At 50.6% G+C, this 16,691-nt stretch overlaps 1 protein-coding gene across 9 annotated transcripts in view; it reads right to left on the reverse strand.

The window, feature by feature from the left end:
- The window catches only part of LOC142243655 (uncharacterized), a 44,801-nt gene extending 29,817 nt beyond the window's left edge, over positions 1-14,984 (reverse strand). For all 9 annotated transcript variants that reach the window (XM_075315783.1, XM_075315782.1, XM_075315780.1 and 6 more), the window contains exons 1-5: positions 14,896-14,984; positions 14,537-14,667; positions 12,976-13,089; positions 11,100-12,428; positions 5,088-9,878 (exon numbers count right to left, since the gene is read on the reverse strand). In XM_075315783.1, coding sequence (XP_075171898.1) covers positions 5,088-9,878; positions 11,100-12,428; positions 12,976-13,089; positions 14,537-14,576 — 6,274 coding nt within the window. In that variant the 5' untranslated portion in view covers positions 14,577-14,667; positions 14,896-14,984. The remainder of the gene's footprint in view (positions 1-5,087; positions 9,879-11,099; positions 12,429-12,975; positions 13,090-14,536; positions 14,668-14,895) is intronic.
- Between the last annotated feature and the right edge of the window lie 1,707 nt (positions 14,985-16,691).

The following is a 16,691-nucleotide window of genomic DNA, read 5'->3' on the forward strand; positions in this document are numbered from 1 at the left end:
TGGAGAGTCTCCAGCGCAACATTCAGGCTGTGTTGGCATGCCTCTTGAGAGGGTGCCTTGACAAGTAGATCGTCCAAGTAAGGGATCACCGAGTGTCCCTGAGAGTGCAAGACTGCTACCACTGCTGCCATGACCTTGGTGAAAACCCGTGGGGCTGTCGCCAGACCAAATGGCAGGGCTACGAACTGAAGGTGTTCGTCTCCTATAACGAAGCGTAGAAAACGCTGGTGCTCTGGAGCAATCGGCACGTGGAGATAAGCATCTTTGATGTCTATTGATGCTAGGAAATCTCCTTGAGACATCGAGGCAATGACGGAGCGGAGGGATTCCATCCGGAACCGCCTGGTTTTCACGTGCTTGTTGAGCAGTTTTAGGTCCAGAACAGGACGGAAAGAGCCGTCCTTTTTTGGCACCACAAACAGATTGGAGTAAAAACCTTGACCTCGTTCCTGAAGAGGAACAGGGATCACCACTCCCTCTGCCCTTAGAGAGCACACCGCTTGCAGAAGAGCATCGGCTCGGTCGGGATGTGGGGAAGTTCTGAAGAACCGAGGCGGAGGACGAGAACTGAACTCTATCCGGTACCCGTGAGACAAAATGTCTGTTACCCACCGGTCTTTGACCTGTGGCAGCCAAATGCTGCAAAAGCGGGAGAGCCTGCCACCGACCGAGGAGGCCGAAAGTCATGAGGCAGCCGGCTTGGAAGCGGTTCCTCCGGCTGCTTTCTTTGGGCGTGAGTGAGTCCGCCAGGAATCTGAGCTGCTCTGCTCCTTCTGAGTCCTTTTGGACGAGGAGAATTGGGTCCTGCCCGAACCTCGAAAGGACCGAAACCTCGACTGTCCCTTCCACTGTTGAGGTTTGCTTGATCTGGGCTGGGGTAAGGAAGAGTCCTTACCCTTGGACTGTTTAATGATTTCCGCCAATTGCTCGCCAAACAGCCTGTCTTGAGATAATGGCAAACTGGTTAAGCATTTTTTGGAAGCAGAATCTGCTTTCCATTCCTTTAACCATAAGGCTCTGCGTAAAACCACCGAGTTGGCGGACGCCATTGACGTACGGCTGGTAGAGTCCAAGACCGCATTGATAGCGTAAGTCGCAAACGCAGACATTTGCGAGGTCAAGGACGCCACTTGCGGCACTGATGGACGTATTATAGAGTCCACCTGCGCCAGACCAGCTGAAATAGCTTGGAGTGCCCACACGGCTGCGAATGCTGGAGCAAACGACGCGCCGATAGCTTCATAGACAGATTTCAACCAAAGGTCCATCTGTCTGTCATTGGCATCTTTAAGTGAAGCCCCATCTTCCACTGCAACTATGGATCTAGCCGTAAGCCTGGAGATTGGGGGGGTCCACCTTTGGACACTGGGTCCAGCGTTTGACCACGTCAGGGGGAAAGGGATAACGTGTATCCTTAAGACGTTTGGAGAAACGCTTATCTGGATAAGCATGGTGTTTCTGGACTGCTTCTCTGAAGTCCGCGTGGTCCAGAAAAGAGCTCAATTTACGTTTGGGATACCTAAAATGGAATTTCTCCTGCTGTGCTGCTGCCTCCTCCGCTGGAGGAGAAATATCCAGCAGTCTATTGATGGCCGCTATAAGATCATTCACCATGGCGTCACCATCAGGGGTATCCAGGTTGAGAGCAGTCTCAGGATTAGACTCCTGATCACCTAGCTCTGTCTCATCATACAGAGAATCCTCGCGCTGAGACCCTGACCAGCGTGATGACGCCGAGGGTCTCTCCCAGCGAGCTCGCTTAGGCTGCCTGGGACTGTCGTCCGAGTCAGAGCCTTCAGCCTGTGATGCCTGGGACCCCCTTGGAGCACGGATTAGTTCCAACTGAGGGGGACCGGGGAACATTGACTCAGCAGTGCCCATGGTCTGAGTGACCGGCCTGGACTGCAAGGTTTCTAGAATTTTTGTCATAGTCACAGACATCTTATCAGCAAAAACTGCAAATTCTGTCCCCGTCACCGGGGCAGGGTTCACAGGCGTCTCTGCCTGGGCCACTACTAGCATAGACTCCGGCTGACGAAGTGGCACAGGGACCGAACATTGCACACAATGGGGGTCAGTGGAACCTGCCGGTAGATCAGCCCCACATGCGGTACAGGCAGCATATGAAGCCCGTGCCTTGGCACCCTTGCTTTTTGCGGATGACATGCTGTTGTCTCCTCAGAGCAATATAGGGGTATAAGCCAAGAAGCGACCGTACAGTGCAATGTATATAGGTACAAACAAAAGTACACAAAACACTGTGGCACTAGTGGGGTCAGCACCTAGGTGCTGCTTACCGCCCGCTTAACAGCGGGTGTGTGGTCGCCAGAATCCCCTGTCTGGGTCTCCCAGGGCTATGTCCGTTCTCCAGCTCAGACTGCGTGCAGGAATGGCTGCCGGCGTCCTGTGAAGAGGGGCGGGCCGTGGGCGTGCTGCAGACAAAGAGCGGGAAACTGGCGTCCCACTGTGCCCAGTGAGAGGGCTGGAGTATGTAAATAAGACTCCAGCCCTCGGCGCTGACTATTGTACAGCGTCTCTCCCCTTCCCTGACTGACAGGGCTGGGGGCGGGAACGAAACGTAACTAGGCCGCAGAAGCCGGGGACTAGATTTATCAGCGCTGCCGTCGTAAAAGCACGGTCGTCGCGAGGTCCCCGGCGCACCACAAGTCTCAGCCGCGCCGCAGTCTCCGTGGCGGCCGGCGCGGTAGTTCCCCACACATAAAACTCACTCAGCAAAGCTGCAGTGAGAATCACCCAAGCGCGCAGCGCTACTGTCCCCGGCGCACTAGAACACCCAGCAACGCTGGAGTGTGTCTGCCTGTCTGTACGGGGACACAGAGTACCTGAATGTTGCAGGGCCTTGTCCCTGACGGTACCCAGCTCCGTATCCAGCAGGATCTCCCGGTCTGTGGATGGAGCCCGGCCTCAGAGTCTGGAGGCCGGTAAGATCCCACTTCACCAGAGCCCACAGGGGGATGGGGAAGGAAAACAGCATGTGGGCTCCAGCCTCCGTACCCGCAATGGGTACCTCAACCTTTACAAACACCGCCAACAAAAGTGGGGTGAGAAGGGAGCATGCTGGGGGCCCTTTAGCATGGGCCCTCTTTTCTTCCATCCGATATAGTCAGCAGCTACTGCTGACTAAACAGTGGAGCTATGCGTGGATGTCTGACCTCCTTCGCACAAAGCTTGAAAACTGAGCAGCCCGTGATCCCACGGGGGGTGTATAGCCAGAAGGGGAGGGGCCTTACACTTTTTAGTGTAATGCTTTGTGTGGCCTCCGGAGGCAGTAGCTATACACCCCCAAACGTCTGGGTCTCCCAATGGAGCGCCGAAGAAATAAATAATGATATATAGATAAATTATCTTTTATAATTGTAAAAAAAATTAATTATTATTTAAAATGATATATATTTTAATTAATAGTAAATACAAATAAAATAAAAAATCTAAAACTATAATTAAAATAGTATAGTGCATTCATTTTTTTGCAAAGATTTTCCAATATCAAAAAAAAAAAAAAAAAAAAAAAAAAAAAAAAAAAAAAGCGTTAGGCGAAGCCAGGAACATATTATACAGGCCATGTACGGACCACAATGACCGACCCCGGATCTCCTGATCCCAACTCAAGGGAGTTTGTCCGGACTGCCATCTGGACTCAGACCGTATCATGCATACATGTGAATGGTGCCCTCCAAAATACAAAAAACCTGGCGAACCAAAATGTAACCCCCATTCTTTATACTGCAGGATACGGAGTCCTGTAGGGACAACACGGGGACTTCTGCTGAACGGACAGATACGATTCAAGGCACAATGTCACGACTGTCAACATTTCTAGTTCTGTTGTCCAGATATGTAATCTGCAACCCTGGACGTCTCCAGTAATTGCCCCTTGGTGGTCCTAGGCTAAATCCCCTAATAACTCCCCCCCCCCCCCTCCTCCAACATCTGCAGTCGCTCTGCGGTCATGGATGTTTTTAGCAATTTTACAGATGAGCTGTTAAATCTTCAAGCAAAGAAAACGGCAAAACCAGTGCACACGTATTAGTCGTCACTCGTCACACCATGCGGAAAATACTGGGGAAGGGGGGTCTCGTGCTGGTCATGGGCCTAATGGCATGACATAACTGGTGGGGGTCAGACCATCGATGGAGATAAAGGAACCATAGAGCTCGGGGATTGCAGCACCTCTCAGAGCAAGAACATGAAGGAGACCCTTCATTATCAGGGCTGAAGTCGGACCACCACCGCTCATAACATAGCAAAAACAAACTCCATAAAAAGGTCATTATAAGAGGGGGGTCCTTTGCACAAGACCCCCCAGACCGTGGCTGCAGTTCTGGCGATCCCAGACAGCAGCCGTAATCATTAACAGGCGACCAAAAAAAGAAAAATGCAATAAAAACAAAAAAGGTAAATAAAATCCATGGATGTGGTCGGTTAGATCTAGTGAAAAGTAGTATTTTTGCAATTTATTGTTTATTAAAATCTTCCGCCGTTCTTGAGATATTAAACACTTCTCGTTGCCTAGGAGACCGACCACCGCTGTTGTCACGTTTGCAAACACTGCACTGAAGCTTGTGGTATTAAAGAGCCGATAGTGTGGGCCAGTCATGGCCAATGTCAAGGCAAAGCCTGCAGACCTGAGAAGAGCTGGCAAATACTGTGCATGTCTGGCTACCACTTCTATACTGTAGTGGGTGGTCGGTTTCCCAGGTAACGAGATGTAAACACAACAGAAAAGTGTTAAAATCTCAAAAAGGACAGAACATTTTCACAAAAGGTAAATTACAAAAGTGCTTGTTTTTACGCGCGCTGTCCGACGATCTCCGTTTATGAAGACGTGAATTTATCAGATTGAGGTTCTTGTTCACGACATGCACATCAGACCCAAGACTTAACCGGAGGCAGCGACCCTTGTAATGGGACGCTCGCTCCCTTCCCCAGTGTATGGGATTAGTGGGGTATATCGGTAATATTAGCAGTGCATCACACAAGCAGCCAAACCTCACCCCAATGCTGCGGTGAGTGCCGCCATGCTTTGCTTGTAAACTCCATGCCAGAAGATGTAAAATATCACACACCTTTCTCCGGCCTTAAAGGAGCTTCCTTTGGCCTCTTGGGTTTTTCCGTAGCCGTTCTGGAAAGCGACGGTGGTCGGGCAGCTTCTCTGGCTTTGGTAGGCCTCATGTAGCCCTTGAGAACTTCAGTCTTGGTACTCTTCTGAGGGATCTTATCTGTAGCAGGACGGTCCGTAAGTCCAGGAGCTGAGGGCAAGGTCTTCGTTTTGGTCTTCGAGGTATCTTTGGTGGCGGCAGGCAGAGATTTCAGTCCAACTTTTTGCCGTTGTGTTGAATCACTGGCATCTTTCTTAGGTCCGGGAATATTTAGGACAAAGTCTTCTGAGACTTTAACGCCATCAGGAGAGTCTCCAATCTTCGCCGAGTCCTCAGTGGATTCACCCACCTCCAAAGAATCTCCTTCAACATTGAAATTATAGTCAATATTGCCTTTTGGCTCCACAAACTTTACCGACTCTGGTAAAAGTACACACTCTTCACGGAGGGAATGTGACATCTCCACTGAAGAATCAGGAGGATTTGCCAATTTTTCAATGAGATTCTGATCTGGAGTCCTACGTTCCTCTCCAGCTCCTGAAGACTCTGCTAAATGAGGGGGTAGATTTGCATTAGGTGGTCCCGTCTCATCGGACTTCAGCTCTATTTTCTCAGGAGACGTTTCTCCAGTAAGCACCAAGATGTCATCACTCAACCCTTGTAATAACGGAGCACCAATCGGAGTCTCTTGGCCATGTGGAGGAAATAGGACATCGTTCACATCCAGGTGTGGTTGTTGAGGAGGAGCCTTTGTTTCTTGTTCCTTCGCAGATAAGTCCATCAAGGGTGAATGAACCAAGACACCTCCTGCCGAATCTTCCACAGGGTCATTTCTAACAGAACCGTCACTGGACCTTGTTAGTTCAGAGAAGGAGGAAAGCTCTGTTTTGGTAGACGCTGAACCATGAGGACGCTTTAAAGACCCACGCTCAGCTTTCTTAGAACCTGAAAACTTGGTTTCCGGTAGATGGTCATTTAGCTGGACGGGGAAGGCAGATACCTCAACCCATGGGTCCCCAGCATCATATACACCTTTAGAACCATTTGATTTTGCCTTAACTTTACCCCTTTTGCTTTTCATTTGTCTCTCGAAAGAAAGGTTTCCCTCAGGTTGAGCTTTTTTCGGAGATGAAAGTGGCTGCAGAGGTTTGATTGTTGGCTCGGACTGGTTCACTGAAGCAGGAGAGCTTGGGAAACTGGGTGCCGGGATTGTACCAGACTGATTTTCAGGGACCGTTTCTGCACCAGGTCCAATTTCAGGAATGGGCACTTTGTTGCCTGGGACAAGATTGGGATCCCTTTCAGGAGAGAGTTCCTTATTGACCTGGATAGTACCAAGATTATTTTCTGGAAAAGAAGCTTTGAGGCCAAGGTCTTTTCCGGCCTTATTTTGTACAACAGGCTCCTTGCTCATCAAGACTGTAGCAGGCTTATTTTCTAGTGGTGCAGCTTTGAGGTCAAGGTCTTTCCCCACCACCTTTTCTGGAGCAAACTCCTTACTTGCAAAGACTGTAGCGGGCTTATTCTCTGGAGGTGCAGCTTTGAGATCAATGTCTTTCCCTGCCTTATTTTGTGGAACAGGCTCCTTGCTCACCAAGGCTGTAGTGGGCTTATTTTCTGGAGGTGCAGCTTTAAGGTCAAGGTCTTTCCCTCCCTTAATTTGTGGAATAAGTTCCTTGCTTGCCAAGACTGTAGCAGGTTTATCTTCTAGAGGTGCAGCTTTGAGGTCAAGTTCTTTCCCTGCCTTACTTTCTGGAGCAGCTTTAAGGTCAAGGTCTTTCCCTGCCTTATTTTGTGGAACAGGATCCTTGCTTGCCAACACTGTAGTGGGCTTATTTTCTAGAGGAGCAGCTTTGAGGTCAAGGCCTTTCCCTGCCTTAATCTGTGGAATAAGTTCCTTGCTTGCCAAGACTGTAGCAGGTTTATCTTCTAGAGGTGCAGCTTTAAGGTCAAGGTCTTTCCCTGCCTTATTTTGTGGAACAGGCTCCTTGCTCACCAAGGCTGTAGTGGGCTTATTTTCTGGAGGTGCAGCTTTGAGGTTAAGGTCTTTCCCTGGCTTATTTTCTGGAACAGGCTCCTTGCTCACCAAGGCTGTAGTGGGCTTATTTTCTGGAGGTGCAGTTTTGAGGTCAAGGTCTTTCCCTCCCTTAATTTGTGGAACAAGTTCCTTGCTTGCCAAGACTGCAGGTTTATTTTCTGGAGGTGAAGCTTTGAGGTCAAGTACTTTCCCTGCCTTACCTTCTGGAGCAGTTTTAAGGTCAAGGTCTTTCCCCGCCTTATTTTCTTGAACAGGCTCCTTGCTTGCCAAGACTGTAGTGGGCTTATTTTCTGGCGGTGCAGCTATGAGGTCAAGGTCTTTCCCTGCCTTACTTTCTGCAATAGGCTCCTTGCTTGCAAAGACTGTAGCAGGCTTATTTTCTGGAGAAGAAGCTTTAATGTCAAGGTCTTTCCTCGCCTTATTTTCTGGAACAAGCTCCTTGCTAGCCAAAACTGTAGCAGGCTTATTTTCTGGAGGTGTAGCAATGAGGTCAAGGTCTTTCCCTGCCTTACGTTCCGCAATACGCTCCTTGCTGGCCAAGCCTGTAGTGGGCTTATTTTCTAGAGGTACAGCTTTGAGGTCAAGTTCCTTCCCTGCCTTACTTTCTGGACCAGGCTCCTTGCTCGTTGAGGTTGTACCAGGCTTACTTTTTAGGGAAGGAGCTTTAAGGTCAAGGTCTTTCCCTGCCTTACTGTCTGCAACATTTTCTTTAATGTCCAGGACTTCGCTAGGCTTATTTTCTGGAGGGCGCTCATTTTCTGACTTTCGTTTTGGGGCAGATTTTTTATCACCTAGGACTGTGGCAGGCTTATGTTCCAGAACAAGCTCCTTGTTATCAAAGGCTGTACCAGGTGCACTTTCAGGGGCTAAAACTATATCAGCCTTGTTTTCTAGTTTGCTGCTGGCCAGGACTGTACCAGACATATTTGGAACAAGCTCATGATCCATGAATTTGCCAGGCTTAGATTCTAGAGGAGGCATTTTGGCATCCAAGACCTTCACAGGTTTACTTTCTGGAATGAACTCCTTACTACTTAGGACTGAACCTGGCTTATTTTCTAGAACAGTTTCTATGATTCCTAGGACAGGATCAAGCATTTTGCCACCCTCGACTGTACTGGGTCTACCTTCTTGAATGGACTTTTTGCCCAGGACCGTACTAGCCTTACTTTCTGGAACGGCTGGCTTGTCAGACAGAACAGTAACGGACCTACTTTCTAAAAGAAAATCACAGCCAGGCTTATTTTCTGGAAAAGGCCTCTTGCAGTCATCGGGCTCAGCTTCTAAAGTCGGCACTTTGCCATACTTCTTTTCTGGAACAGGACTTTTGTCTTTTGGGACTTCATTTTCTGGAGTTCCTTTTGGCTCTATAGTTCCCAATACCAACTCAACGACCGTATCTGTGAGCGTTAAAGGCGTACAGGGGATAGCCTCATGTAAGGCAACTGGTGCTTTGTAACTGGTCAGTAATGGATCAGAACCAGTTATCAAATCTTTGCTGGGCGGCAGAACATTGTTGTCCAACCCTGCCGTCTTTTCTCCAAATACCGGCAAGTCTCCAGGTAAGTCTTTATGGTCTAGACCGTGTCCGAAGTCAACATTGAGGGGTTCTGCAGGGTCTGAGCGCAATTGTTGGCTCACATTTTTACCCTCCCCCCGATTGGCTTTTTGGGATTCATCTAGTGGCATTACTGGAGGCGAAGGCTTTTCGTCCCTGTCTGTAATCGTTGGCACACTAAAAGCCTGCAGATCCGAGTCTAATCCTTTCTGCCAATGCTTTGAGTCTTTAGAGTGCCCTCCGCGACTATAATTCCCGGCTCTCTTATCCCGCTTTTTAGGTTTGTCCCACTTGACCGTTTCGGGTCCACCGGGTAAGAAAGCGTCGGCGGAGCGCTCGCTCTTCTCCGAGACGCTCTCCTTGTATTTCTCTCCTTTCCACTGAGCTTTCTCTGAAGTCTGGAGCAGAATTTCAGGATGGAAATAAGGACATTTGGTGACATCTGTGTCAGCGATTCCAAATATAGCCTCCGTAGGAGTGTCAGGTTTCCTACTTTCTCCCATGAGGGGAGGCCGTGTGTCGAAAAGGCTTTTATCCACTTGGTCGCCAGGTGGGGATTGTAAGTGTCTGACTGCGGGAGAATCAATGTTTTGTGGAGCTGGCGTTGGCCTCTCTGGAGGATACAAGGTCGGGTCACCTTCCCTCTCCGGGGTTGCCTTTGCTTCGGTAGGATTAGCAGCGGGCACTATGCCATTTGCGGCACTTTGTGTCTCTCTCTTAGCAGTACCCAGAGGTGTCTCAAACAGATGGTCTTGTTTGGTCAGAGCCTCCACGTGTCCCATCTGCCCATCCCTGGGGTGTAAAGCCTCGCTCCCGGCCCTAGGATACGAGTCTTCCTCCCCAAACTCCAAATCTCTGGGTGCATAAGTTTTCCTCAGTTTGGTTTTCTTCTTTTTCTTTTTCATGGTTGCCTGGATGCCTTCCGGATCTCCGGCATCTCTGGTGGCTTCTCTTCGGCTTTCCATCATATCGTGGGCTTTTTTATGCAAAGCTTTGGCTCTGGAGGCCAACGATTCGGAAGAACCAGGTTGGGCAGGTGGTGGGTTTGGATTAGGACTGGCCGAGACGGGCTCTAGGAGTTTGTCCGTAACGGGCGCTAGAGCAGTTTTCGCTCTGCCCGGACGTCGGTCACTGCTTTTGCAAACGTTTGGCTTTAGGGGCGCTGTAGATATAACAGGAATAAGTGAGGTTTGTTCCTTACAACTAAAAAAAAACAGATTTACCGTATTTTACGCTTTATAAAATGCACCCCAAATTTGAAGAAAAACGGGGAAAAAATTGTTACTGTTAAAATGAGGGTCCGTCTTCTAATCCTAGTGCCTCTTATATTAGCTCACCAGGGGGGGAGCGGCTCAGGAAGGTCACAGGAGGCAGGGTAGGCAATGCCGTGAGCTCGGAGGAGGGAGTGTCACGGCTCAGGAGGGTCAGCGGTGCCGTGAGCTCTGATTAGGGGGCGCGGCGGCTCAGGAGGGTCAGCGATTCTGTGAGCTCGGAGGAGGGGGGTGTTGCGGCTAAAGAGGGTCAGTGTGCGGCAACGGAGGGTCGGCGATACTGCAGGCTCGTGGGGTGTGGTGATTGCAAGCTCCATTGATCTTCGGGCGGACAGCAGACTCCAATGAATCGCCGGTCGTTGACTTGGACTTCAAGAAAATGGCAGCGGCGCATGCACTAATTGGCCTTTGCGGCCATTTTCTTGAAGTCCATCACATCAACTGTTGGCGATTCAAAGCAGGCCACAGATCAATGGCGCCCGCTGCGGCATCCCACGAGCCCGCATCACCACCTACCCTCCGCTGCCGCACACTGACACTCTTGAGCCTTGACACCCCTCCTCCAAGCCCGCTGACAGATCAATGACGCCCGCCGCCATGACACCTCACGAGCCCGCAGTATCACCAACCCTCTGCTGCCGCACAGTGACCCTCGTGAGCTGCTCCACTGCAGTAGAATCCCCTCCGAATGGCCGATCCTGCGCCACCACTGCCGCCCCGGTAAGCCATATGTAATTTGTAATATGTACCCCCTTTCCCTCCCAGTTTTGGGAGGGGGGACGGGGGGGAGGGGAAGAGGAGTGCCTCTTACAGACTGGAAAATATGGTATACTAAAAAAGGAGTTTTAGAACCATAGTAATTCCCTTAAAGCAAACCCAAAAGGAGCCACAAAAAACTAAAATAAATAAAAATTATATTAAATATCACTTCATAGCATATTTGTATAGATCCAATTTCCCATCTGACATATTAAACCTTCCAAAATTTAGTAAAAGCCTAAAAACGAGGCATTAAAAAACTAGCGTACAATGATAGATCAAGTCAGTGAAAAATAAAGCTAAAAAACCCCCAGACATTTACTATATGGGAATGCGTCATCTTTGCCCCTTACCTTGGTCTTCTGGATGAAGGTCGTCATCTTTCACCACAGGTTTTGCTGGTCCTTCAGGTATTTGGTCTCCTCCTGTTACGGGTGGAGTTAGGGTCTCTGGTGGGATTTGGCTGACAGGTGAGGTTAAAATGGACTCCTCCGGAGCAAAGGTGGCAAGCGGAGCGGGGGTCTCCAAAGCCTGGGTTAATGGAGCAGGGGAGCTCGGGATTTCTACGTCCTGAACTAAGGCAACAGAGGTTGGAGATGTAGCTTCCTTGACTGATGCAACAGGTGAGGCTGGAGCCTCCTCTTCCTGAACCAAAGCAACAGGTGAGGCTGGAGCCTCCTCTTCCTGAACCAAAGCAACAGGTGAGGCTGGAGCCTCCTCTTCCTGAACCAAAGCAACAGGTGAGGCTGGAGCCTCCTCCTCCTGAACCAACTCCACGGGAGAAGCTGGAGCCTCCTCCTCCTGAACCAACTCCACGGGAGAAGCTGGAGCCGCCTCTTCTGGGACCGATGCAACAGGAGAAGTAGTAAATTCCTCCTGAACCAAAGCAACGGGAGAAAGTAGAGTCTCCCCTTCCTGGACAGATACAACAGGAGAGCCTGGAGCCTCCTCTTTTAGGACCGATGCAATGGGAGAAGCTGGAACCTCCTCCTCCTGAACCAACTCCACATGAGAACCTGGAGCCTCCTCTTCCTGAACCAAAGCCACAGGAGAAGCTAAAATCTCTTCTTGCTGGACAGATGCAACAGGAGAGGCTGGAAACTCCTCTTCTTGAGTGGACAGCACAGGAGAACCTGGAGCCTCCTCTTCCTCGACAGATGCAACAGGGGAAGCTGGAACCTCCTTTTCTGGGACAGATGCAATGAGAGAGGCTGGAGCCTCCACTTCCAGGTCCAGTGTAACCGGGAAGGATGAAGCGGCTTCTTCTTGGATTAAATCCGAGAGGGAACCTGGAGACTCGGTTTCGTGGTCTAAAGCAGCAGGAGAGGCTGAAATTACGTCTTCCGGGACAAAAGAACCAAGTGAGGCTGGAGGCTCTTCCTGGATCTCAGCAGCGAACTCTTGGACAGAGGACACGGGGGAATCTTCCTGTATCAATTCGGCAGGTGATACCGAGGGATCGGCAGAAGACGGAGCTCCAGGGGCCTCAAAGCAAATCTGAGGAGTCACCTGCTCTGCACCAAAATCTTCTGTAGGTTGAAGGATGTCGGACGCTTCGAGCTGAAGATCTTCCCCCGGATTGTGGAGACTTTCATACACATAACTTTCAGTAGTCGGGTCAGATCCCTCGATGTAGGCAAAAATGATATCTTGACTGTAGGGATCTGGATTTAGCAAATCTTCTGGAAGACAAAAATACAAAAAGGGATTAATGCTATAAACTGGTACCGAGAGACTGAGGGGTGTAGATTGGGGGATGAAACAATCGGGTGCATTTTTTTGGAGGAAAGTCAGACCTGAGCCAAATTTCTGCGGGGCTGGACGGATACCTGAAAAAGGGGCGCTGAAAGGCTACGTCATAAAAGGGTGCCGCAGCGCCAGTCATTCTCTATGGGATTGCTGGAAAGAGACAGATCGCCTACGTCCCAGCAGTCCCAGAGATGGAGCGAGGCACGTCAGGGTCCGGTATGACACTTATGGATCCGAGCTGTCAAACTCCCACTGAAGCTCCTATGGAAGAAGCCTTTATGAAGGGGGTAGAATGGCAGTAACACAAGGACGGGATAATACACTGTCTACTACAGCAGGGTGCTGGACACTGTTCGTGTCTCCTATGGGTGGTCTACTAGGCCCCATTGATATCAGGATGCCATAGCTACAAACCAGATGAGGCGCTTCTATACAGCGAGGAATGGCGGCTCTACCCGACAGTCTACGTTGTCTCCTTACCTCCGTCATGTTGCTCTACATAAGAGCCTCCCAAATCCGGCAGTAGCTGGCTTTCTGAAGAAGGAGCGACATCGAACGGGGTCTCCTCAAGTTTCAGCTGGTGTCCCTCGTGTTCTGCAATGCACAAACGGGAAAATCACCACCACGTTCAAGAGCCGGGCGTCCGCTCTGCCGAGGGAACTACAAATCCCAGTGTAATGTTCCAGCAACAGGTGAAGAAGAAAGAAAGAAGCGAAAACTGCTGAAAGATTCACAGCCTTAATGTAAATGTAATGGATACGGCGACCCCCTCTGCGGAAATTGACACCGGGCAGCGTCCAGCTGGTGGCGGGCAAGTCACTGGGGGTCCGAGCTAAGAAAAGAAAAAGAATCTGGATCTGGGGGAAGTCTCCGATCTCAATGTAGAAGAAAACAGGTCGGAGAAAGAAAAGTTCTGTCCTGTGAGTCAGCAGATCCGTCCGGAGAGGAGCGACTTCTGGTAAATTGGGCAGCGCTTCCTCAGCAATCCTGCGGGGGCCGCGGGGACACGGGAGCCGTCCGCTGATTAAAAGTGAATGAGGCCGAGGGACAGCTGCACGGGGCAGGCTAAAAGACCACGCATGACGAGCCGCGCAGGAACGATCACTATGTCTGAACCCAGGAAAGTTACACGAGAAGTGGCTCCTAATGCCCAGACCTGCGAGCTGCCAAAATCCAAGCGCCCCATCATATAAGAGCCGGCCAGGAATAGAAGCAGCCGCTCACATCCACCGCGGAGAGGAGCAGACGCTCTTATACCAGGGAATTACCACTGCCCCGGTACAAGAGACGCAGAACCTGTGACCGCAGCCCAGACTATTCCGGGAAGAAGGTCACATTAGGTCACATTCACAACCAACACCACGAGGGCAGAGGAAACCACTGATCTCTACCAGCACCGGAGGGAACAAGGTGTGCCACAACCAACAGGCCACAAATCCTGTACTGTCCTCCAGAGCTGCACTCACTATTCTGCTGGTGCAGTCACTGTGTACATACATTACTGATCCTGAGTTACCTCCTGTATTATACTCCAGAGCTGCACTCACTATTCTGCTGGTGCAGGCACCGTCTACATACATTACTGATCCTGAGATACCTCCTGTATTATCCTCCAGAGCTGCACTCACTATATGCTGGTGCAGTCACTGTGTACATACATTACATTACTGATCCTGAGGTACCTCCTGTATTATACCCCAGAGCTGCACTCACTATTCTGCTGGTTCCCGTTCATACTGTGCTCTCTCGGATGAAGCTGTCAGTCCCTAACACTTTCTTGTTTCTATCCTGGCAGTGCTGATCTTTTTCAGACATGCATCCACAGGTATCTGCAGGACGGGGTCCGGACCGTGTGCACAGCGACTGTCACCATCGTCCAGGTGGATGTCTCGTCACAACTCGGTCGGTTCATACAGAAACTATATTTCTCGGACTGACTGAAACCTGATGTAATGTTTGACATAGAGCGCATAGGAGCAATGTGAACGCAGCCCCACTGACTCCTGCCCCGGGCAGTTTTTTATTATGGGCCCGGTCTCACCTGGTGCATTGTGGGGGCTGAGCGCGATCTGCTCCTCCATCGTTGGTTGCCATATTTGTGAAATAGGATCGCTCTGGGGACTTGAAATGGAAGATTTGTAGATTCATCACTTGGAGTTTCCCCAAATGAGGCTAAAAAAAATTAAAATAAAATAAATAAAACGTACTAAAAATACAAAAAAAGTCATAATAAAAATACATTACATTTCAATATGTGAGCATCACCGCAGGAAGTGCCGCATTACACAGCACACATCGAATGTAATGTACAGATGTGTCGGGTCCTCCCGAGTAAGAGGATCTGAGATCGGGGTCCCCAGTGGGAGATAATCCCATAAAGCCGCCACATCCTAATCTTACCGCTGGTCTTCTCGGAGGCGTCTGCGCTCGGTGTGTCCGTGTCTCCAGATTTAGAGTAAGAATCGGTCAGCCATCCTTCATCAAAGGCAGCGTCCGAGGGACCTGCAGAAACAAAAATATAGAGATTACACAGTGACCGAAAGCTTGGATGTCCAGGGGGGAGCGGAGACTGCGTACAGATACTCCAGAGCTGCACTCACTATTCTGCTGGTGCAGTCACTGTGTACATATATTAAATTAGGACCACTAAAGAGAAATGTATATACAGTGACTGCACCAGCAGAATAGTGAGTGCAGCTCTGGAGTATATAATACAGGAGGTAACTCAGGATCAGTAGTGTAATATATGTGCACAGTGACTGCACCAGCAGAATAGTGAGTGCAGCTCTGGAGTATAATACATGACACCTCTACAGTCAGTCAGTCACACTTTAGGATGACATGGATAGCTGGAAGCAGTAGACGTACTCCATGACTGTGGACCGCACGCAGACTGCGGGGTGTATAGTCCTCACTAACCCCACAAGCGCACCATTTACCAGAGGAGAAAGTGTGTGACCGGAGGATAACCCCCCTCATCCTGCAGACTCCTGGGTCAGTGATTTATGGGTGAAGTGCACAGATCAGAAGCATGTCATCATCTTAACCCGGTTTCATCGGTATCAGATGTGGGAATGTGCTGGAGATTTGTACAGATATTTCCGGAGCTGAGCTGTGAAACGCTGAAGATCCACAGCCCCACAATCGCCAGTGACGCGTCCTTGAGTCGCCCTCTTCTGTCGCGCTGCTACATGTCATTGTTAGTCACATCTGCCGAACAAACTTCCTAGAAACCACCAACTCCTCTGCCGGGGACGATTCTGCAGGAAAGGAACCGGCGGCAGGAATAAGCCCCTAAACCACCGACCTGTCCACGACTAGATCTAGGATGGCGACTGGTTCACAGCCACGCTCTGGAGGTGGCAAAATTTGGGGGAATCATAATCAAAAGGCAGCTCCATTAGCCATAAGCGCTGGATGCCCCAGGCTGCACCCGGCTGTAGGACGCCAATCAGAGGGGAGAACGGCCAACGTGAACCCACTCCTTCCTGATGGGTGTGCTTTCCGATCATGGCAGAGGCCGCACTTAATCATCGTGAATCTTGCCGACAGGTTGCCTATAAAAGGGGTTTAGGAAGTTCAGCCCGGTAGATCCGTGGCCCCCCCTACAGACCAGTATCCGTGGCCCCCCCCTACAGACCAGTATCCGTGGCCCCCCCTAAAGACCAGTATCCGTGGCCCCCCCCCTAAAGACCAGTATCCGTGCCCCCCCCCTAAAGACCAGTATCCGTGCCCCCCCCTAAAGACCAGTATCCGTGCCCCCCCCCTAAAGACCAGTATCCGTGGCCCCCCCTAAAGACCAGTATCCGTGGCCCCCCCTAAAGACCAGTATCCGTGGCCCCCCCCCCCTACAGACCAGTATCCGTGGCCCCCCCCCCCTACAGACCAGTATCCGTGGCCCCCCCCCCCTACAGACCAGTATCCGTGGCCCCCCCCTAAAGACCAGTATCCGTGGGCCCCCCCCCCTAAAGACCAGTATCCGTGGGCCCCCCCCCTAAAGACCAGTATCCGTGGGCCCCCCCCCTAAAGACCAGTATCCGTGGGCCCCCCCCCTAAAGACCAGTATCCGTGGCCCCCCCCTAAAGACCAGTATCCGTGGCCCCCCCCTAAAGACCAGTATCCGTGGCCCCCCCTAAAGACCAGTATCCGTGGCCCCCCCTAAAGACCAGTATCCGTGGCCCCCCCTAAAGACCAGT

Source organism: Anomaloglossus baeobatrachus, chromosome 6 (genome assembly GCF_048569485.1).
Source record: "Anomaloglossus baeobatrachus isolate aAnoBae1 chromosome 6, aAnoBae1.hap1, whole genome shotgun sequence".
Classification (NCBI taxonomy): domain Eukaryota; kingdom Metazoa; phylum Chordata; class Amphibia; order Anura; family Aromobatidae; genus Anomaloglossus; species Anomaloglossus baeobatrachus.